The sequence below is a fragment of the Idiotropiscis lumnitzeri genome, chromosome 9 (assembly GCF_059441095.1).
Source record: "Idiotropiscis lumnitzeri isolate Australia: NSW breed Sydney's pygmy pipehorse chromosome 9, RoL_Ilum_1.0, whole genome shotgun sequence".
Lineage (NCBI taxonomy): Eukaryota > Metazoa > Chordata > Actinopteri > Syngnathiformes > Syngnathidae > Idiotropiscis > Idiotropiscis lumnitzeri.
Genome location: NC_142399.1, coordinates 486802 through 504119, shown reverse-complemented (window position 1 = coordinate 504119; position 17318 = coordinate 486802). Strand labels below are relative to the sequence as shown.

General features: G+C 43.1%; 1 protein-coding gene across 3 annotated transcripts in view; it reads right to left on the bottom strand.

Moving 5' to 3' along the window:
• arid4b (AT-rich interaction domain 4B) overlaps window positions 1-17318 on the bottom strand; it is a 34533-nt gene that overhangs the window by 15609 nt on the left and 1606 nt on the right. For all 3 annotated transcript variants that reach the window (XM_088304518.1, XM_088304519.1, XM_088304520.1), the window contains exons 2-6: window positions 16865-16913; window positions 5128-5238; window positions 836-901; window positions 491-581; window positions 214-293 (exon numbers count right to left, since the gene is read on the bottom strand). In XM_088304518.1, coding sequence (XP_088160644.1) covers window positions 214-293; window positions 491-581; window positions 836-901; window positions 5128-5238; window positions 16865-16870 — 354 coding nt within the window. In that variant the 5' untranslated portion in view covers window positions 16871-16913. The remainder of the gene's footprint in view (window positions 1-213; window positions 294-490; window positions 582-835; window positions 902-5127; window positions 5239-16864; window positions 16914-17318) is intronic.

The window sequence follows — 17318 nt, the reverse complement described above, 5'->3', positions numbered from 1 at the left end:
CGCAGCGTCGTCTTTTTGTTTGCTGCGATATCACCCGACATCGCAGCGACAGCAGACGACTGGACGGAAACATTTCATTTGTGCCGCGTGGTCAAAAAGCGGAATGAAAGGAACTCGAGAGGAAAAAATAAACCTTTACCATTTGACAAGATATGAAAGAGAAGGTTCATGTCTTACGATGGTTGATGTTTTGACAAAAAGCGCAAGACTTGCCTCACTCTCGGCAAAGTGACGGGCGCCTTTTAGGCAGAGGGAGGAACGCCTTAAGGTTTTCTCATCGCCATCATCAAACACTGTGCGGATGAAAAACACACATTTTATACATGGCAGGTCAATTCAATACACACACACACCAACAAAACATCTATGAGTGAATTTTTTTTTTTTTTTAATGATTTCTTCTCGCACGAGAGTTTTAAGTAAAGCCGCAACTGAAAGATGATCAGAACTCGCTGTTCTACTCCGACGAGCTTTCATGACGACGGCTCACCAACGGTGTAAATACTCGCGTCGGTCAGCTTATTGATTGTGGCCTCCTGGTAAACTCCATCTTGGTTCTTCACTTCGACGATCGCACCCACCTGCAAGACAGAAACATTCGTGCGTGTCGGCTTATTGAGCCAACAAACCTTTGGGCGGTTTGATGGGAAATGTCAGCATGTCTTTCAAAGTATTGTCAAGCTATTATGAGAGCCACAATGACTGCCATTTCAGGAAATGAAATTTGCTTTCGTCACGGAGACGATTCAACATGTGAAGGCTGCCGTGTCATTTGAACGGAAAAAATCCATACAAATAATAAAGCAAGCGTGCTGCTTCCTCTAAGTCATGTCACCTTTAGAGGTCCTTGGATGCTTTCATCGTGGACCTCGGCGGTGGAGAGATCTGATTTTAAGGTCACCTGAGGAGAAAGAGAAGAAGAGTGTCAGCAAAATGAAGGGCGACTCAATTCTGAACAACATCCTTTCAATCTCAACATGATGCAACAACCACGATGACGACAAATCATGACGCTTTGACGTCGATTGTCATTTGATGGAGAATGTTGTGCCATAGCGGACCCCTTCCCGTGGACGTCAACCGTTGCAGAGTTTGGCTCTGAATGTCGGAGCCGACGCGCACGCACGCACATTGGAGCCAACCCCCCACATGGACACGGCTGTCATGGAATCTTCAGCCTCTGCCAAGCGAGCCACAAGACATGATCACGTGATCGCGCATCTGGCAAGACTGCGACCAAAAAGCGCAAACTGTGAAAATGTCAAAGCGGCCCGGATGAACGGACTGCAAATCATATCGAATCAAAAGGACCTGATAAATATCAGATAGGACTTGGATAAATATCTCAATTGTCGGAGCTGCAAGTGCAACACAAGTTCCAGACATGACCGGAAAGAAGACAAATCTTGGACCATCGACTCTCAGATTTGTTTGTAATTTTTGTCATCACTAAATCAAAATCCATACAGTAACTTGCTCGGAATTATTCTTCATTCATATGATTGATGTCAACTTTGAAGTCAAAGTCACCGGTTAGACATTTTGCTTGGCTTCGATTCATTTTTATTCCCATTGCCGGTGAAACCTCGTAATTAGCTATTGACTTTTTTTTTCTGTGACACTAAACTAGTGACAACAAATTGTCAAGCTCACTTTCTCAGGCACTAATTGGCTAAAAAACGATTCGCACACTCGCTGCAAACTAGTTTGTAGAAGCCACGTTACAAAAAGGAAACCAGCCCCAAAAAAGAAATTCTTCACTCACGACATTGATTACTGGTGCATGAAAATGTGCCCACACGATGACTTTGGAATCGAGTCGCAATTGTCAAACAAGAATGCAGTTATGAAATTCACAATATCCCCAGAACGCTTCAAGTGTAACGACGAGGGCAAAAGTCCATCTTTGGGTATCCAGACAGCAAATGAAAGTCAAGCAATAAGAAGCAAGAGAAAGCAATGAAAAGCTTCCGGTGGCGCTTTCATCAGATATGGAGACAATCACATTCCTGCTCGTGGAATACAGGAAGTCCTTTGAGCACCCGGAAGGCCATCAGGTGCCCGACAATGATGACTGTAAAATGAATAAATAATAATAAATCAGACGCGATAAAATGATGCAAAATGAAGGCGTTGTTTCAGCTGTTAAATGCTGGCATTTATTTTCTGTACCTGATGATGATTTTTCATTTCTTTTAGTACTCCACCCTGGACTGATACCTTTGAAAAATGAGATGGCCCCCCGTGATGTTGGGAAGTTCTCAGCAAAGCTTGGCTTGCATGTGCTCCAAGACGTCAAAAACAGCCTACCAGAACATCTGAACTTGAGTTAGGGCTGAACAGATGCGCTTAAAAAAAAAAAAAAGGGAGCCCAAGTTTGCTTATTTGCGAACACAGCCACATCCCCAATTCCAAGAGGATGTGCACACTTGTGCAACCACATTATCGGAGCTTCTTTTACTTCCTCTCTCTCCAAACCGCTTGATCTTGTTAATTGTGGAAAAGATTTTCAAACGATGCATCTTGGTCTCTTTTTGTTTTCAGTCCATCCCAAAAAGGCTCAACACAAAGACTTTTTACAGCCCGGGTCTGTGCGGCCGCGCAAGCACTCAATATTCAGTGAAGTGCTTCATGCGACGCCACGAATGTTTCGTCTCTGCTTTCCGTCGTGTCGTCAACTACTTTGTGAAATGCAATTACAAATGAGAACTAAGAAGAAACACACAAACTTTTTATACTTTAATAATAATGAAGTATTTTATTTATAATACTTAGCCCACTAAGTATATCGGCCTAATTGTTGCATCTTTTACAATGTGCATTTTTACATCAAAAGACAGTCATACACAACCTTTCATCTCGATTACATCGACAATAAGACACATTTAAAACATCACGCATTCCATTTTTTTTTTTTAAATCCAATTTATTACTTCTAGTTTCTATGAACCAATTCCAATGCAAGAGCTGCTACGGTATTAGCCCCTTTATAAAAATTTTTAAAAAAAAAGTTTCATTCTTTCAAGATGAATGAAAATTCAGCAAATTCATATGAAAAATCAGATGACTTTTCAATCAATCTCAAAAGTTTAGATTTTTGAGAGCAATGTCACTCATTGGATGGTTTCATTAAAATTCACAGCCAAGTCCCGAAAACAGAATGTTTATGAAACGCGCATGAGGTTAATATAAACGTTCCTATTTTGTGGCATGTCGACATGTAACGGTGCAAAACGTAGCGTCGTAAATGAGGCCCGGTGCTGCAGAGTCTGCCCTTGCTCAGTGTGTGTCGTCTACTTATCATTTCACATCACATCAGTGTGGGGATAATTGACTTGATACAAGTCCTCAAGTGCAGGAGGAGCATCCTCAAAATAAATGTTACACCAATCACTCAAAGGACTTTGTGAGATGCAGATGCTGCAAGCGTCCACTTGTTCAACAAGCAGACAGCGCTTGATGAGCAACGTTGCAAGTCATTAGCGTGGCGCATTCAGATGCATGATCACATGTTGCCTTTCGGTGCAATCAAAAGCAAACCTGCACTCGGTCAATTAACGTGCAGATCCTCGCACTAAATTGGTTTCACTTTGCGCAACCGTGTTGTGACCGCAAGCATCCAGGTGTCCGTAAAGAGGCATTGGAACGCATTTCCTTGATCAAACATGAACACCCAATTTAAACTTGTCCTGTTTTTACAGAGGGTCAGAAACACAAATCCCAATATTTAGCTCCACGTTTGAACCGATGGGGGGGAAAAAAGTGCAATACCAAATGTGTGCAGAAAGAATTCAATTCCATTAAAATTCACATACTAACTTGAATGAAACCAAAATTGCAGCCTACTCAACGTTGTTGAAAATGTGAAGTCCAGCCCAAAAACTCACTGGTAGTATTCCAATGCTGCAGGTTCCATCAATAGTGAAAGTTCCGTCACTAGTTCATCGCGTTTGTGTGCAGAAATAGAACATGGCGGACACACACACACACACACACAGCAAACGAGTTGGGACTGGATCTCAGAGAATCAGAATCACAATCAGAAATCCCTTTGTCATTGCACAATGTACAACGAGATAAGAGAGCTCCCCTCTCCAGTGCAATACAACAATAATTTAATCAAATATAGAAATTTGATAAATAAAAGAATAGACAATGAGATAGAAAATAATATGAAATTGGATAAATAAAAACACATTACCTCGCCGTTCTGCAAGGTAAGGGTGGTCGTGTGTGTGAGAGTTCAGAATGGAGATGGCTCTTTTTTCAGTCGATTAGTCTTTGATTTGATGCACCTGTAGCGCCTGCCAGAGGGCAACAGGTCAAACGAGTGTGAGTTCGTGTGAGTATCGTCTATTGAGAGCTCTGCTGAGGCACCGGGCGGTGTCCATGTCCGACAGGGAGGGGAGAGGGCAGCCGATAATCCTCCGCGCCATTTTGACCGTCCTCTGGAGCCTCACTCGGTCCGCCTCAGTGCAGCCGCCGTACCAGGTGGAGACGCGGTACGGCGGCTGGCTCTCCATGGACGAGTGGTAGAAGGCCGGCAGCAGCTTCTTGTCCGCGTTGAATTCCCTGAGGACCATCAGGAAGTGCAGACGCTGATGGACCTTCTTTACCACTGCTGTGGTGTTGCGTGTCCACGAGAGGTCGCCCGAGATCTGTACTCCCACGAACTTGAACGTGTGGACCCAAATCTGGTCTGAGTTGGCCCGTTACTGGTTGCTGCCCAGTACTAGAAACCTTTCTGCCTTGATTGTAGGACAGACAAGTGAGCAGCCCCTCCTCTGTTATATTAAGCAGATGCTCGGCCCTACTGGGGGAATGATACAGAAGAGTGCGTCTCCTGCAAAGCATTCATCAGCAAAGCATGAAGCCAATGAGAGAACAACATCGGAGCCGTGCGAGGAAAACCGAGGCCCAACGCCGTCATGGCTACCTGGTGGGCCCGACTTGATCTTGCATTTGTCTGAGACTTTGTTCCAACTCGATCCAAACTAAATGAACACCGCGAGCAAAACCTTTGTCGACATTCCGCACAATAGCTTTAACTCACTCCTCGTTTGGCCAACAGGAAAACAAACAATTTGATCCAGCAAGGAGAGACAAAACATCGAAAAGAGGGCTTACCTTGGCCTTGACCAGACGCTTGGCCGTCTTTATCTTGGCCTCGCAGAAAGCCCCTCGGTACTTGGCACTCACGTCAGTCCCGACTGTCAAGTAAGGGGGCTCCTCCGGAGTCTGACGCAACACAGAAGAAATGTGAATTAAAGACACACTTTTGAAAATTCTGTTTAGTGGCAGGTGCATTCTTAAAGCTCAGGTAGGAGGGCACGCATAAACGTGGCTTAGTCAAGGGCGGCAACACAAAAGCAAACCCAGCTCGGAGATTCATCCGCGGAAATATTCGAAAAGAAGCCACCGAGGGAGCGAGAAAAAGGCCACACTACGTGACGGCTTTGAGACGCTCGTCGTAAAAGCAAGCCACGAGCATTCAGCCATCGCTCCGAGACTGTTCCGTTTGGATGAGGGCTGATCGAGGGGCATGGACGTCCCCAATCGCCCTGAGAGCTTTTAATATTTCTAATTCCTTGTTGCCATTGTGGAAAATAAGCATGGCGCCGAGAAAGCCGCAGATCTTAATAATAATAATAATAATATTCCCTTTATTAGTCCCACAATGGGGAAATTCGAGATTCGAACCCAGGCCTCCTGGGGAGACTGGGTCCGGAACGCGGCGCCTTAGACCACTCGGCCATCCTGGCAGCCAGGATGTCACTGTTGTATTCTTGAGCTGACTGTCCAGGAATGCAAATCACTTTAGTGCGCCTGCCCGATTTGCTTTATGCGGTCCGGCTCGATATGGTTTCATTTTATTGGAAGCTGGCGAGCCGTAGCAGAAAATTAGGAAACAACTGTTGCATGTAACGTAGACGCATTTTCACATCAAGACATATTTTGGTGGGTCATAGTAGCCGCTGTGTGGCAAGCCCGAGACGCCCGCGCAGCGCCCCCTCTCGATTTGTGGGCCGGTTACTCATGCTCGCCGCTGAGCTCAACTGAACTCAGAAAGGAACCGATCAGTTCGCAAAGAGATTCCATTCCGTACCTTTGTCTGAAAGGGTCATTGGCGAACCGAAGCCCCGTTACCGCGGCGCTCCTCCAAAAGAGAAAATGCTAAATGTTTGGATCAGGTGGGCCTTTCATGTTTTCAGTACGCACCGCCGCATTTAAGCCAAAGTTGCCGCAACAACATGTGAGGCCGCCGCGCAAGCAGGTTATTTTACAAAAGTAAAATATATTCAAATTAACCAATGAAAAGCAGAATTTGATGCAACAGAATTAGTTGGGAAAAACAAACTAAGAAAGAACTGAAGAACTATTCCAACTCTGAGGTCACTGCGGCCTTCTTCAGTGGCGTGCCGTGCCGTACCTGCTCGGCACAAAACAGAACCGACGGGCAACGAGCGTTCGCTCTGTCCTGGGATGCCCTCGAGACTCGACTGACGCGGCGAAAAAGACGAGGAAGGCTAAGTCGTCAAGCATGCTGGTGCTGGAGAACCCAACACTCACCCCTGCAGGACAGACTTTGACACTTGCGGTCCGTTGTTACTTCCTGCCTGCAGCTGTCACGGTAAACAAACGCAACATTGGATGGATCCAACAGGAGTTTTCTAAACCTGTGCTTCTTGCACAGAGGTCTCCTCTTTTTTTTCTGGCCTAACCATTACTGGTGAAATGATGCGATTTGCTACAGTGTACAACTAGGAAAGGTTGCTTCATCGTCAAACAGAACTGACGTCAGTCCTCGAAAAGATTGGAATTAATTTGGCCCTAGCAACACGTTAAATAAAGGTGTGCCGTCTAATTGGCATCACACGTGTCGTCAGACTTGTAAGAAGTCAGCCTGCCTATTTCAAGGCCGATAAATAGCCACAGTGTTGTTTGGCGACGTGATGTGGAGCATCGAAGCTAGACGCGGGAATTGCAAAGAAAAATTGGAGACAAGCGTGTTAAAGGTAAAGTCGACGAGACGCTTTTTTTGTTCCTGTGATGCGACTAAAGTTGCACACGTTGGTCAGACATGGAAAGTCGACAGGACGGGAGCCAACCTTTTTGTGCCCCAAGAAGAAAACCAATGATGTGGCGCGGCGGCTTCATAAAACAACAATCAAGGTCAAGGCGTCAAATCACACCCTTTGTCATTGTTACAGCCAAAATGGATTTCATGAGCGACAACCAGGGAGGACGCCACTGTCGAAAGCAAATCATAAAAACGCAAGAGTGGACAAAATTGTTTGCATGGTACAATGAAACCTCAAGAAGACATATCTTGAAGAAAGATGTGCGGATTTGGTCTCGGTCGCATGCGGTGCATTTGGCAACAAGTTAATGACCCAAAACCCGCAGCTAAAAATAGTCGGGGATGGCGAAAAGCAAAAGCTCGGTAGAAATCTGGAAGGATCCTGATTATTTGATTCAGGTATGCTTGGAGTAGGGCGAAATCAAAAACAGGCGGGAGATGGCTAAACGATTTGAGTGCGGCACAATTCATGTTCCACAATTCTTAGCATATTAGGACCGTACTTGATGTATATTTTTTGATCTATGCACTCTGATTATTTAAATTGAATTATTTAGGCCAAAGCCAATTAGGCTTGTCCTGATCAAATGAAGATAATCGGAAATTGGGGCCGATGACGTCATTTTCAGCCCATTTATCGAGTGGGAATATATGCACACATTTTCATTAAGATGACCCATATCGTGTCATCGGCTGATAGATTGGAGAGTTTTTCCCTGCTATTGTTTGAGTGTGAATAACAAGGTAGCACCGATTCCAAATTTGAATATGGTGACAATGACAAAGAGGTGAAGCTGATCCATTTTTGGTGGCAAGTTAGTGAGAAGCCAAACTTTGCCATTAATCACAAGTGACGTGCACAACTGTCGGCAAAAATAATCACGCACGTGGTGAGATAGCCGCTACATCAATTCTTAATCCCGCTGAAAGTGTTTGATTAAGAAAAATATAAGCGGGATGAGACGCACTGAGATTTTCTTCCCTATCGTCCGATTTTTTCTGCTGCAGGTTGTCCGGCAACAAGTTGTTGTCTCGGTTGATACAGCTCGCGACAACTTGTCACATTTCGAAGCTGCATGCTCAGATGGAACAATGAAGCGCGTCCAATTTGCAACAAACCATGTCAAGGCTCTTCGAAATGTTTATGCTCGATGAAACCTTTCTTTGGTATAAATTGCTCATTTTGGCTTTTTAACTGACGAGTCATTCTTGTTGTATTGCACTGGAGAGGGGAGCTCTCGAATCTCGTCGCACACTTGAGTACAATGACAATAAAGGCATTTCTGATTCTGATCAAGAGTACATTTAAAACAAATATAAGGACTGTAAACAAATCGGAGTGAGCATGTTTCACTTTCATTTTCTCATTTTGTGCCGAGTGGCTGCAATCGGGTTAGATTGTGTTCCCAAAAAAGAAACCCACTTCAATTACTAACATACACTCGTCGCAAAAAGTGAAGCATTTTTTGCAGTGGAAAATCTGAAAATTTAATTTGACCCTCTAAACCTTTGAACGCAAATGCAAAACGCTCTTTGCCACTTTTTAAATATTGATTTTCCTTCCCCCATATGAGAATCATTTCTTGAAGTGGAATTCATTTGACTACTTACACGTCAGTGTACGATCATGATGAGCCAATGGTTTGATTGCTCGAGAATTGTGAGCTCTTCCAGCAGTCACAAAAGCAACCAACAAGTAAACGAGCCCTGAGATATAAATAAATGGCACGTTGGGCACATTTGGCTGGTAAAAAAAAAAAAAAAAAAACATTCGTTGAAAATTGGCTCAGGAAGCGTGTGGTGAATATCACCACACTTACTCCTGACCGTTGTTATTAGGCAAAGCTTTGATTTGTGCTTTGCTACTTCATTATTTAGCCGACCTGAATTCTGAAGACAGCAGACACTGAAATTTTCAAATACATTTCAAGCGACGGCGAGTCTAAGCCAATCGACGAGTAAAACAACCAGCTTAGAAAAATAAAAGCAATGTGTTCGCAGGTTGATGAAATGCATCAAGACATCACGGGCGCAGCGCCTCTCACCCTCAACTTTGTCAAAAATCCATTGAAATATGCATCACCCAAAATAAAAGAATGCATTTGCAACGCCACGTTAGCCGTAGCTGCTCTGTCATGTCTCGGCTGGAAACAAACCGCGTCTGTGACTTGACTCGATGATGCTACGACTGCCAACTAATTACGGCGATCAAAATCCAACATGAGGTTTACGCGACGCCGTGGACGTTTCCGCGGCCCAGTTCACGCCCTCGTCAGCTCCAGGTGTGACACCAAGCAGGTTCGGCTTTACAGCATATACTCGCACTTCTCCGTGTTTTAAAACTGTGCCCTGCCTTCGAGACACCATTCCCGACGAATGTCTCTCCCTTGGGGGTCACCACGGTACAATATTTTTTTCCCTTCCCGCAAGGTGTTAAAAAAAATGATTTCATTAGATAATAAAAGGATTGTTTCTTTAGTTCCATGGTAAATATCGCAATCACATCGACATCGCGAAATTCAACACCCACATTGGCCATCGCATGCTTTTCCAATATCGTGCAGCCCAATTTGCGATGGTGAAATGCTCACGCTTATCAATTGAAAGTCTTCAATTCACGACGTGAGAGTGAAGAAGCTGTTCGTTGATAATTACATCCAAATAGGCAAACAGACAAATAAGAGACAGATAAAATCATTACAAAGTACATGAATAGTTTCAAATATTTTGATCTCGGCAAACAAAACCATTTCATTTAGTTAAAGGAAACTGGGCTCATTTATTTTAGGAGGTTTTGCGATTTTTGCATCAGGTGACATTGCCAACCAAAGAAGTGGTTCCAACAGTTGACATTTTTGTTCTTTAATAATATAACTAAAAACTCAGCAGCTGGTCGCTGTGTTTCGTTGCTTTGGTCGCTTTCTCCTGAGGCTCGATTCTATCTTTTAATGTACCGGTCCAATTAAGGGTTAACTACTTGGCTCAATTGAACAGTCGATGTCACGAGAGTTAGTGGATCACGTTGATACTGTAAGCCGGTTACGCACGGCATGCGAAAAGCTAAAGTACCCGCAAAAGCCTTGGGCCCGTCACCAATGACGTGGAAAACAATCTGCAGGCGATTAAACAGAAAAATGGGAGCTGGCATGAGGTGATCAAAAAAAAAAAAAACACCTGAGACTGACATGGAAACTAAAGCCTGCCAACAAAAAAATTTGGAGTAACCTCGTTTGAATCATGTTCGTAAGAAAATCAATTGCGATGATTTGAAGGGAAAAAAAATAAATCAGGCCATCAGTCGTACGCACATCACAATAAATAACTTGAATATGCTTGTTTGACTCGCGAAAACGGGCATTTGTAATTGCACCTTTTCAGTATTTCATCCTGCCACGTCAGACAATGCTCTCGCGACACGCGGCAGCTCGTGAAAATCAGTCAGTCTTGCCTCGAGAAGAAATATTGCACGATAGATTCTGGCAACAGCGAAGCAAATGTAGTTCCTTGTCAGTCGTGACTCTCAAAGCCAAAAGAATTTAATAAGCACCAAAGTGGAAATGAGCTGCTGCTTTTCAAACCATCTTTTGATCAAATTGACTTTGTGTGTCTTTAGGAACGGAAAACAAAATCGGATCGAATTGCGTGATCAGGAAGGAGTGCCACCTGTGCCGGCGGACGGTTAACGTGAAGGCCAGATTACAAATTTTTTTTTTTTTAAAAATGAGCGATCAACTGCACTCATAGAAATAATCCCGCTCGCTCTCCTTATTGCTCGCTCTTGGTGTTCAGTTCCCGAATATTTCCATTTGTCTTGACTTTAACACGAGTCATCGCTTTGCACGCATCTTTTGTTGATCACACATTCACTTAATTATCAATATTTGAGTGAACAGAATTAGATTAGATTCCAAATCATGAAAAGTTGTCAATGACCGTTTTCCTGTTATCGTTACAATCCAATCAGCAATATTTACAGACGATGAAGTGACGACACACGGATCAGATTAGGAACGAACACTAAATGGTTTGAAAAAAGACTTTCCTGGTGGACAAGCTCCTCCCGGCCATGTGCCAAGAGCAGCAGCTTTCATGAGTGCGACACTTCAAAATATATGGGACTGTTGAATTGAAACACGCGGAGGATTGATTGTCTTAGTTGACGTTTAAGCGTAAAAAAAAAAATAATAATAAAAATAATAATAATAACACATTGACAATTGAGACAAAGCCTCGGGCTGGATTTCCACTGCATGACGACGTGTTAAATTATGTTTTCAAAATCTTTTTTTAACGTGTATATTTACATTTATGTTCAAGTGACACAAACAATTTGGCTGCGTTCAAAGTGACAGAACTCGTGAAACTTCCTGCCAAGCACACATGGACAGCTTAAAAAAAAAAAAAGAGCGTGAGATCTGCACATTTACACTTCATTGACATCGGCAGGTTTCCAAGTATCGGACTTTTGGACCCCAATTTGGAAATGGACCGTTTCTGATTGGAGGATATCCAATTACATGCATCTTTCTCGTTTATGCTGCAATGACACCTGCACCACTTGTAGAAAACTATGAAACTGACTAGTGCTGGGAGGAGTATGCAAATCGCTGTTGAGAGTCCGGTTAGAACTCCAATAATGAGGATATGGTCTTGTGGTTCAGGTCTTTTAATAAAGTTGCAGTCAAAGTACACATTTCTTGATGCTTCAAACGCTCTATTCGTGTGGTTCTAAAGGGAAAATAATAAACATTGAACATCGCATGTTCCCAATTAGCAGTGAAACGTGGATTGGACAGACAAACGAACAGTGTTATTAATGCGGTCACTCACTTGTCTCACGCACAACTCAAAGCAGGATAAATGTGGACTACAACTCAAACTGAGCTCGATAAGACAGACTGACACGATTCTCCCCTCTTCCTCCTTCTTATATACACGCACGCCCGCCCACGCACGTGAGTTGGAGCACTAAACTCCGCCCCCTTAAAGGAGCCGGTGTCACAGTCTCTGAGCAGCCTTTTCTACACCACTTAAAAGACTCCGATCTGAATTCATTAATTGATTGACAACTAATCAATTAGCAAATCAACCAACATCAATTTCAAGAATTATGTAGAGCCATTGTTTCACTGAAAATGGTCTAAATCCTTGAATTTCATTCTCTCAACAGTCATTACTTTGTGCTCATTGTCGTCCTTTTTGAAAACACACTGCTCATCTTTTGTGTGTAATCAAAAGAAGTCATTTGCAAACATCTCTTTTGACTTCAGAAAACAATGACCAATCACTTTCAGAAAGGTTGCAGAGTACAACATGATGTGATTTATCGCTCAATTGCTCTTTAGTTGCTTTTTTTTTAATCAATAGCAAATAAACAACAATTTAATTTAGTTGTTGTTGTCGTGACTTGACTGCAGGTCACCACGGTGAGTCACTCGCATATTTTGTCTGCCAATATTTTTACACAGATGCCGTTGTTCTCGCAACTTTCTTTTTTTTTTTTTTAATCTGGGTTTCGAATCGGAAATGGCTGAATATTGGGGCACTGACTGACTAGTACTTAAATCTGCACAGACGGAAGCGGCATTTACCACAACACGACCGGCACGTAACAAGAATTGTGATGGAAAACTCAAAACGGCTTGAGTGTGCTAAAAGGACTTATTTGGGCTCCAACAGTAACATTTCACAATGTGGGTAATCCTAGAAAACACAAAGTGCAGTATTCAGACGGAAATATGAAATCAGCATCAACATCGATCATCTCGCTCTTATTTTATTTGACGACTTTGGTGATGTTTTTGCAGTAAGCGGAACAAAGGAGCATGTTAAGAGAGGCACGCAGGAGGAAAGAATGACGTCCTCTCCCTCACTCCCGCTCATTCTTGCAAGCACATCTAATAATCCTGCTGTGAATCACCTCGTTGTGCACAGCAAAGCGAGTGACCGGTGTTTGAGCAGAAGTGGCAAAGGAAATGCCAAAACGGTTTGGACAAGAACGTTTGAAAAGCCAGAGGTGGACATTTAGGCCTGTGCGTCAGTACAGACGACCATTTGGGGGCTGACAAGAGGGAGATGGGTCAGTAATAGTCAAATTTGTTTGTTTGTGTGTAAAATTGGTCCAAACTGTTAAAAAAAAAAAAAAAAGATCCCCTTCCAAACTTTTTTTTTTTTAACTGACGGTCCTAAGCCAGCAGCGACGAAACGTAATTTAGCAATCAAGGAAGTGCATTAAAAATAACAACGATGGCCTGACAGACTGAAATCATGACAACTGACGCCGACGGACTTCCAGGTGCGTAGTTGGCAAATTACAGAAGTTCACTGAAAGAAATCCAAATTCGCTTGCCCGTCGTTTGTACTTGTCACACAAAGATACAAACAAGACGCCAAATATAAACGTTCAATATTTTAATGACCAACTGTATTTGACTGCAAGGTTTGAAATAACTAAACTTTTCATTCACATTCATTAATATTTAATGAACGCTGGCTTCTTTCAAATCAACACTCTGGCTCAAAGTGCAAATGATCATTTTGCAAGTTGGAACATGAGTGAATAAAATAGAAGAAAGTCTCATTATGAACCTCTGAGGGTAAACTCAATTTCCTGCTGCTATTTTTTTTTTCTTTTTTAGAGAATGAATGAGACTTCTAATAGGGAGCTGTTGCACAGTCATTGAAGTCCGATTTCATTTCATGGTGTTCATTGACTGAAAGGTAACTCAAGCAAAAGTACGAGCGTGATTTACAAGCCACATCGATGAGTGAGACTTGAAGATGAAATGAAACGCTGCAAATATCCATCCAGATTTGATTCCAGTCTTTCTCAACCTTTCTCGGCTTCGGGCAGAAGGCGACGTACACCCTGAATTGGTTGCCAGACAATTGCAGGGCATACAAAGAGTAAAGTGGAACGACGCAATTTGGTACGATTCCTATTCCGGTTCGAGAAAGTATGATGCAATGACTTTGTTGTTGTCATTTCATTCAGATTGGAAATGTGCCATTTCCTTCCAGGACACCATCTGTCCAATGAAAGACAATTCCATTTTGGCGGAACGATTCGATGCACTCGCATCTTTTGAGAATCAAAAATCATCTGCCAATTCAAATCTTTTTTTTTTGTTACACAGCTAAGTTTTACATTTGTCAATTAAAAAGAAAAAGGAAATGGTCTCAAAGTATCCTTCCGGAAATTTTTCTCCATAAAGAAAGAAATGCTCAGACAACGCAAGTCACTCAGCCGCTACGGAATTTGTTGAAATATTTGCAGGCAGATGCATTTGCATTTTCATGGCAGTAGAGTCGCTCAGATTAGTGAGACGAGGCCAAGTCAGAGCAACATCTGGCCTCCGTGTAACACCGACAACAACCTTCCTCCTTTACAGTGCGGTCAAGGGAGCGAGTTGGCAATTAAGTTGTGAAAAGTCATTAAAGTGATAGTTGTTGAGTATATCCTCATTTTCTGCTGACTAGCCCTCAAACAGGAATTACCACCCATTTAGGTATTATCTTAAAAAAAAGCGCAGTGGGGCATGCATGATTGTCTTCATAATATAAAATAAAATAAAAACTTCACAAGAACGATACTCCAGGAAAAATGAATGAAAATTTGTGTGTCAAATGTAATTATGCATTTTCTCCTAAACGATGCTTTTCAGTGCGACATTAATTCATGCTATGGGGGGGCTATCATGCAGAATAAAAATCACATTCGGAAATGTCAGCACTTCAAAGCTCATGCACAATCCCTGCCCATCTTCTAACCAGCCAAATCTGAGTCGTCTCCAAACGAAAGTCGCCAACTACTGGCTTGGTGATGCTTATGTTATTCTTTCAGCATCCGCGCGAATAACTGACGAGATCTTGCATTAGTGATGTGACACTTAACACCTTTCCTCATCTGTCGTTTGACACGACGTTTCACAAATGCTGTATTGGTTCAAATGCATACACAACAGCCCTGCTCTGCTCATACTGAGAGTTAACAATGTTCAAATGTAATTTCATAACTGACAGTTTGGCTTATATATGACATTTCATGTCCTGCTGCAATAACATTGTAGATAGTTGTCAGTGAGCTCCCGACTACTGCCGAGGTGCCTTTGAGCAAGACACCAAAACAACCACCAAGCTTAGCTCATCCTAGGGCTGGGCGATAAACCGAAAATTGACCGTTACCGAAATGTATTACAATGACCGACATCATTTTGCCCATGTCGGTAAATTTGGTGTCTAAAAAAAAAAGAAAAAGAAGTCTTTTCTGTCTGCGGCGATGTTCATGCCCCTTTAAGACGGCTCCAGCGCGTGTCGTCACGTGACTCCACCCATCTGAACAAGAATGTAAACAAGACGCGTTCGTAGCTCGCGATTCAAATTCAGAAGCGGCTGACACGGCTGAAGACGAAGTAACGTTAGTTGAAATTGTTCCTGTCGCGCTTGTCCCGAAAAGAAATTGGACATCTGTCGTTTGGAAATGTTTTGGGTTCCATAAAGACGATGTTTAAGCAAAAGAACATGAACTACAAAGTGCGTCGTAAGCACCTGAAACAGCGCGTCCAACCTTTTCTTTTTCACCACCCACAACACAACCATGCTGTTGACTTGGAGCTTGTGCTAAAAGTTCCAAGTGAGGAGCAAGGTTGGACAAGTGACAACAGCCCACTAACGGAGGCGACACCATCCGAGAGAACGTCTCAGAGGTGGACGCGATAGCCGAGCACATAGCTCGAAAGATAGAGCTCCTCTAGTTACAGTGGAGCGCACAGGAGTGAAACGCCTCATAAAAGTAGCCGACAAGAGGTACGAAAATATTTGCCGCAAACAGCACTTCCTGATATGGACAACATCGGCACGGGAGCGGAGACATGTCAAGCATTTTGCATCCACATCCGACTTGTGGTCGAGTCGCAACATGCATCCTTGTTTGAGCCTGAATGTGCATTACATAGACGACAAGTGGCGACCGCGCACCAGCGTACTCGAGACGGCACATTTTCCTGATGAAGCACACGCGTTTATTTGGCATTGGCATTACATTGACATTTTTTTTCCCATTCTATTTAGCATTTTGTATACAGGCGACTAGCTCCTTTGCACATGGCATTATTTATATTGTTTACACAAATCTAGGCCTTTGCAAATGGCATGACAGCATCTCGGCACAATATATTTACATAAAAAGATTTTGTGAGAGGTACCCTTTTTCTCCTGTTCTTTGTGACAATGTTCAAATCATGCAAAGCAAGCTATTTGGAATGTTTATACAAATGGTTTTTGTACTTTTATTTTTCACTGAAAGTAATGTGTACCAGTTGGTCAATAAAAAAAAAACAGTTAATATGCATTTCCTGCATTTATTGTTATCGAGGTAAAATTGCCCAATTTACCGTGATATTGATTTTAGGTCATATCGCCCAGCCCGAGCTCATCCCACGACATCTCTCCTTGTGTGTCTGCGTGTGTGGGCTCCACAGCAGCATAAAAGAAACGTTTTCATTTTGGGGTTAAGTGTATCCATCCTCCCAATAGCTTGCCCTCATTAGGGTCAAAGTGGAGACTTTCCCAGCTGACTTTGGGCTCGCGACACCATGGATTGGTTGCCAGTCAATCACAAGGGCAGAAGTAACAACATCACTGAATTTCTTTTGAATCTTCCACTGTCACAACTCGAGTGTGCGAGCCCTGATTGTCCAGTAGGCACAAGAAAAAGGCTGACAATACAAACACAGGTATCAAAGGTGGAACAAGAAACAAGCAAGGAAAGTGACCAGCGCTTACCTTCATCTCTCTACGAGTCCTTTAAGTGACCAGTGTAGCGGATCCGAGGCTGAAAGAAATTTCAAACCATGTTAGACAGGACAACATTCGCGAGTGGCGATGACGTCATTCCCCCCTGCTCGGTAAAACAAATCTATATAAATCTGGGCAGCATGCAAATATCCCAACATCTCGTATGCACGTTTTCCTTCGGATTTGCATTCGCGGTAGTACTCGGTTCGGTTTCAAATACAGAAAATGGGCGGGCGTTCGAGACTGGACCCCAGCACCCCCACCCCCAACAACAATTGCAATGTAAGCCGAGGCAGGCTGATCACTCTCATAACGAGTTGCCTAAAGCTTTTTAGGTAATGGCAAGCGTGTGCGCGTGTGCGCTATAGTCCAAAGCAAAGGGGCAAAGGGCAAAGATAAACGACTGGTCTGCAAAAATCAAACGACAACGTAGAACAGTACC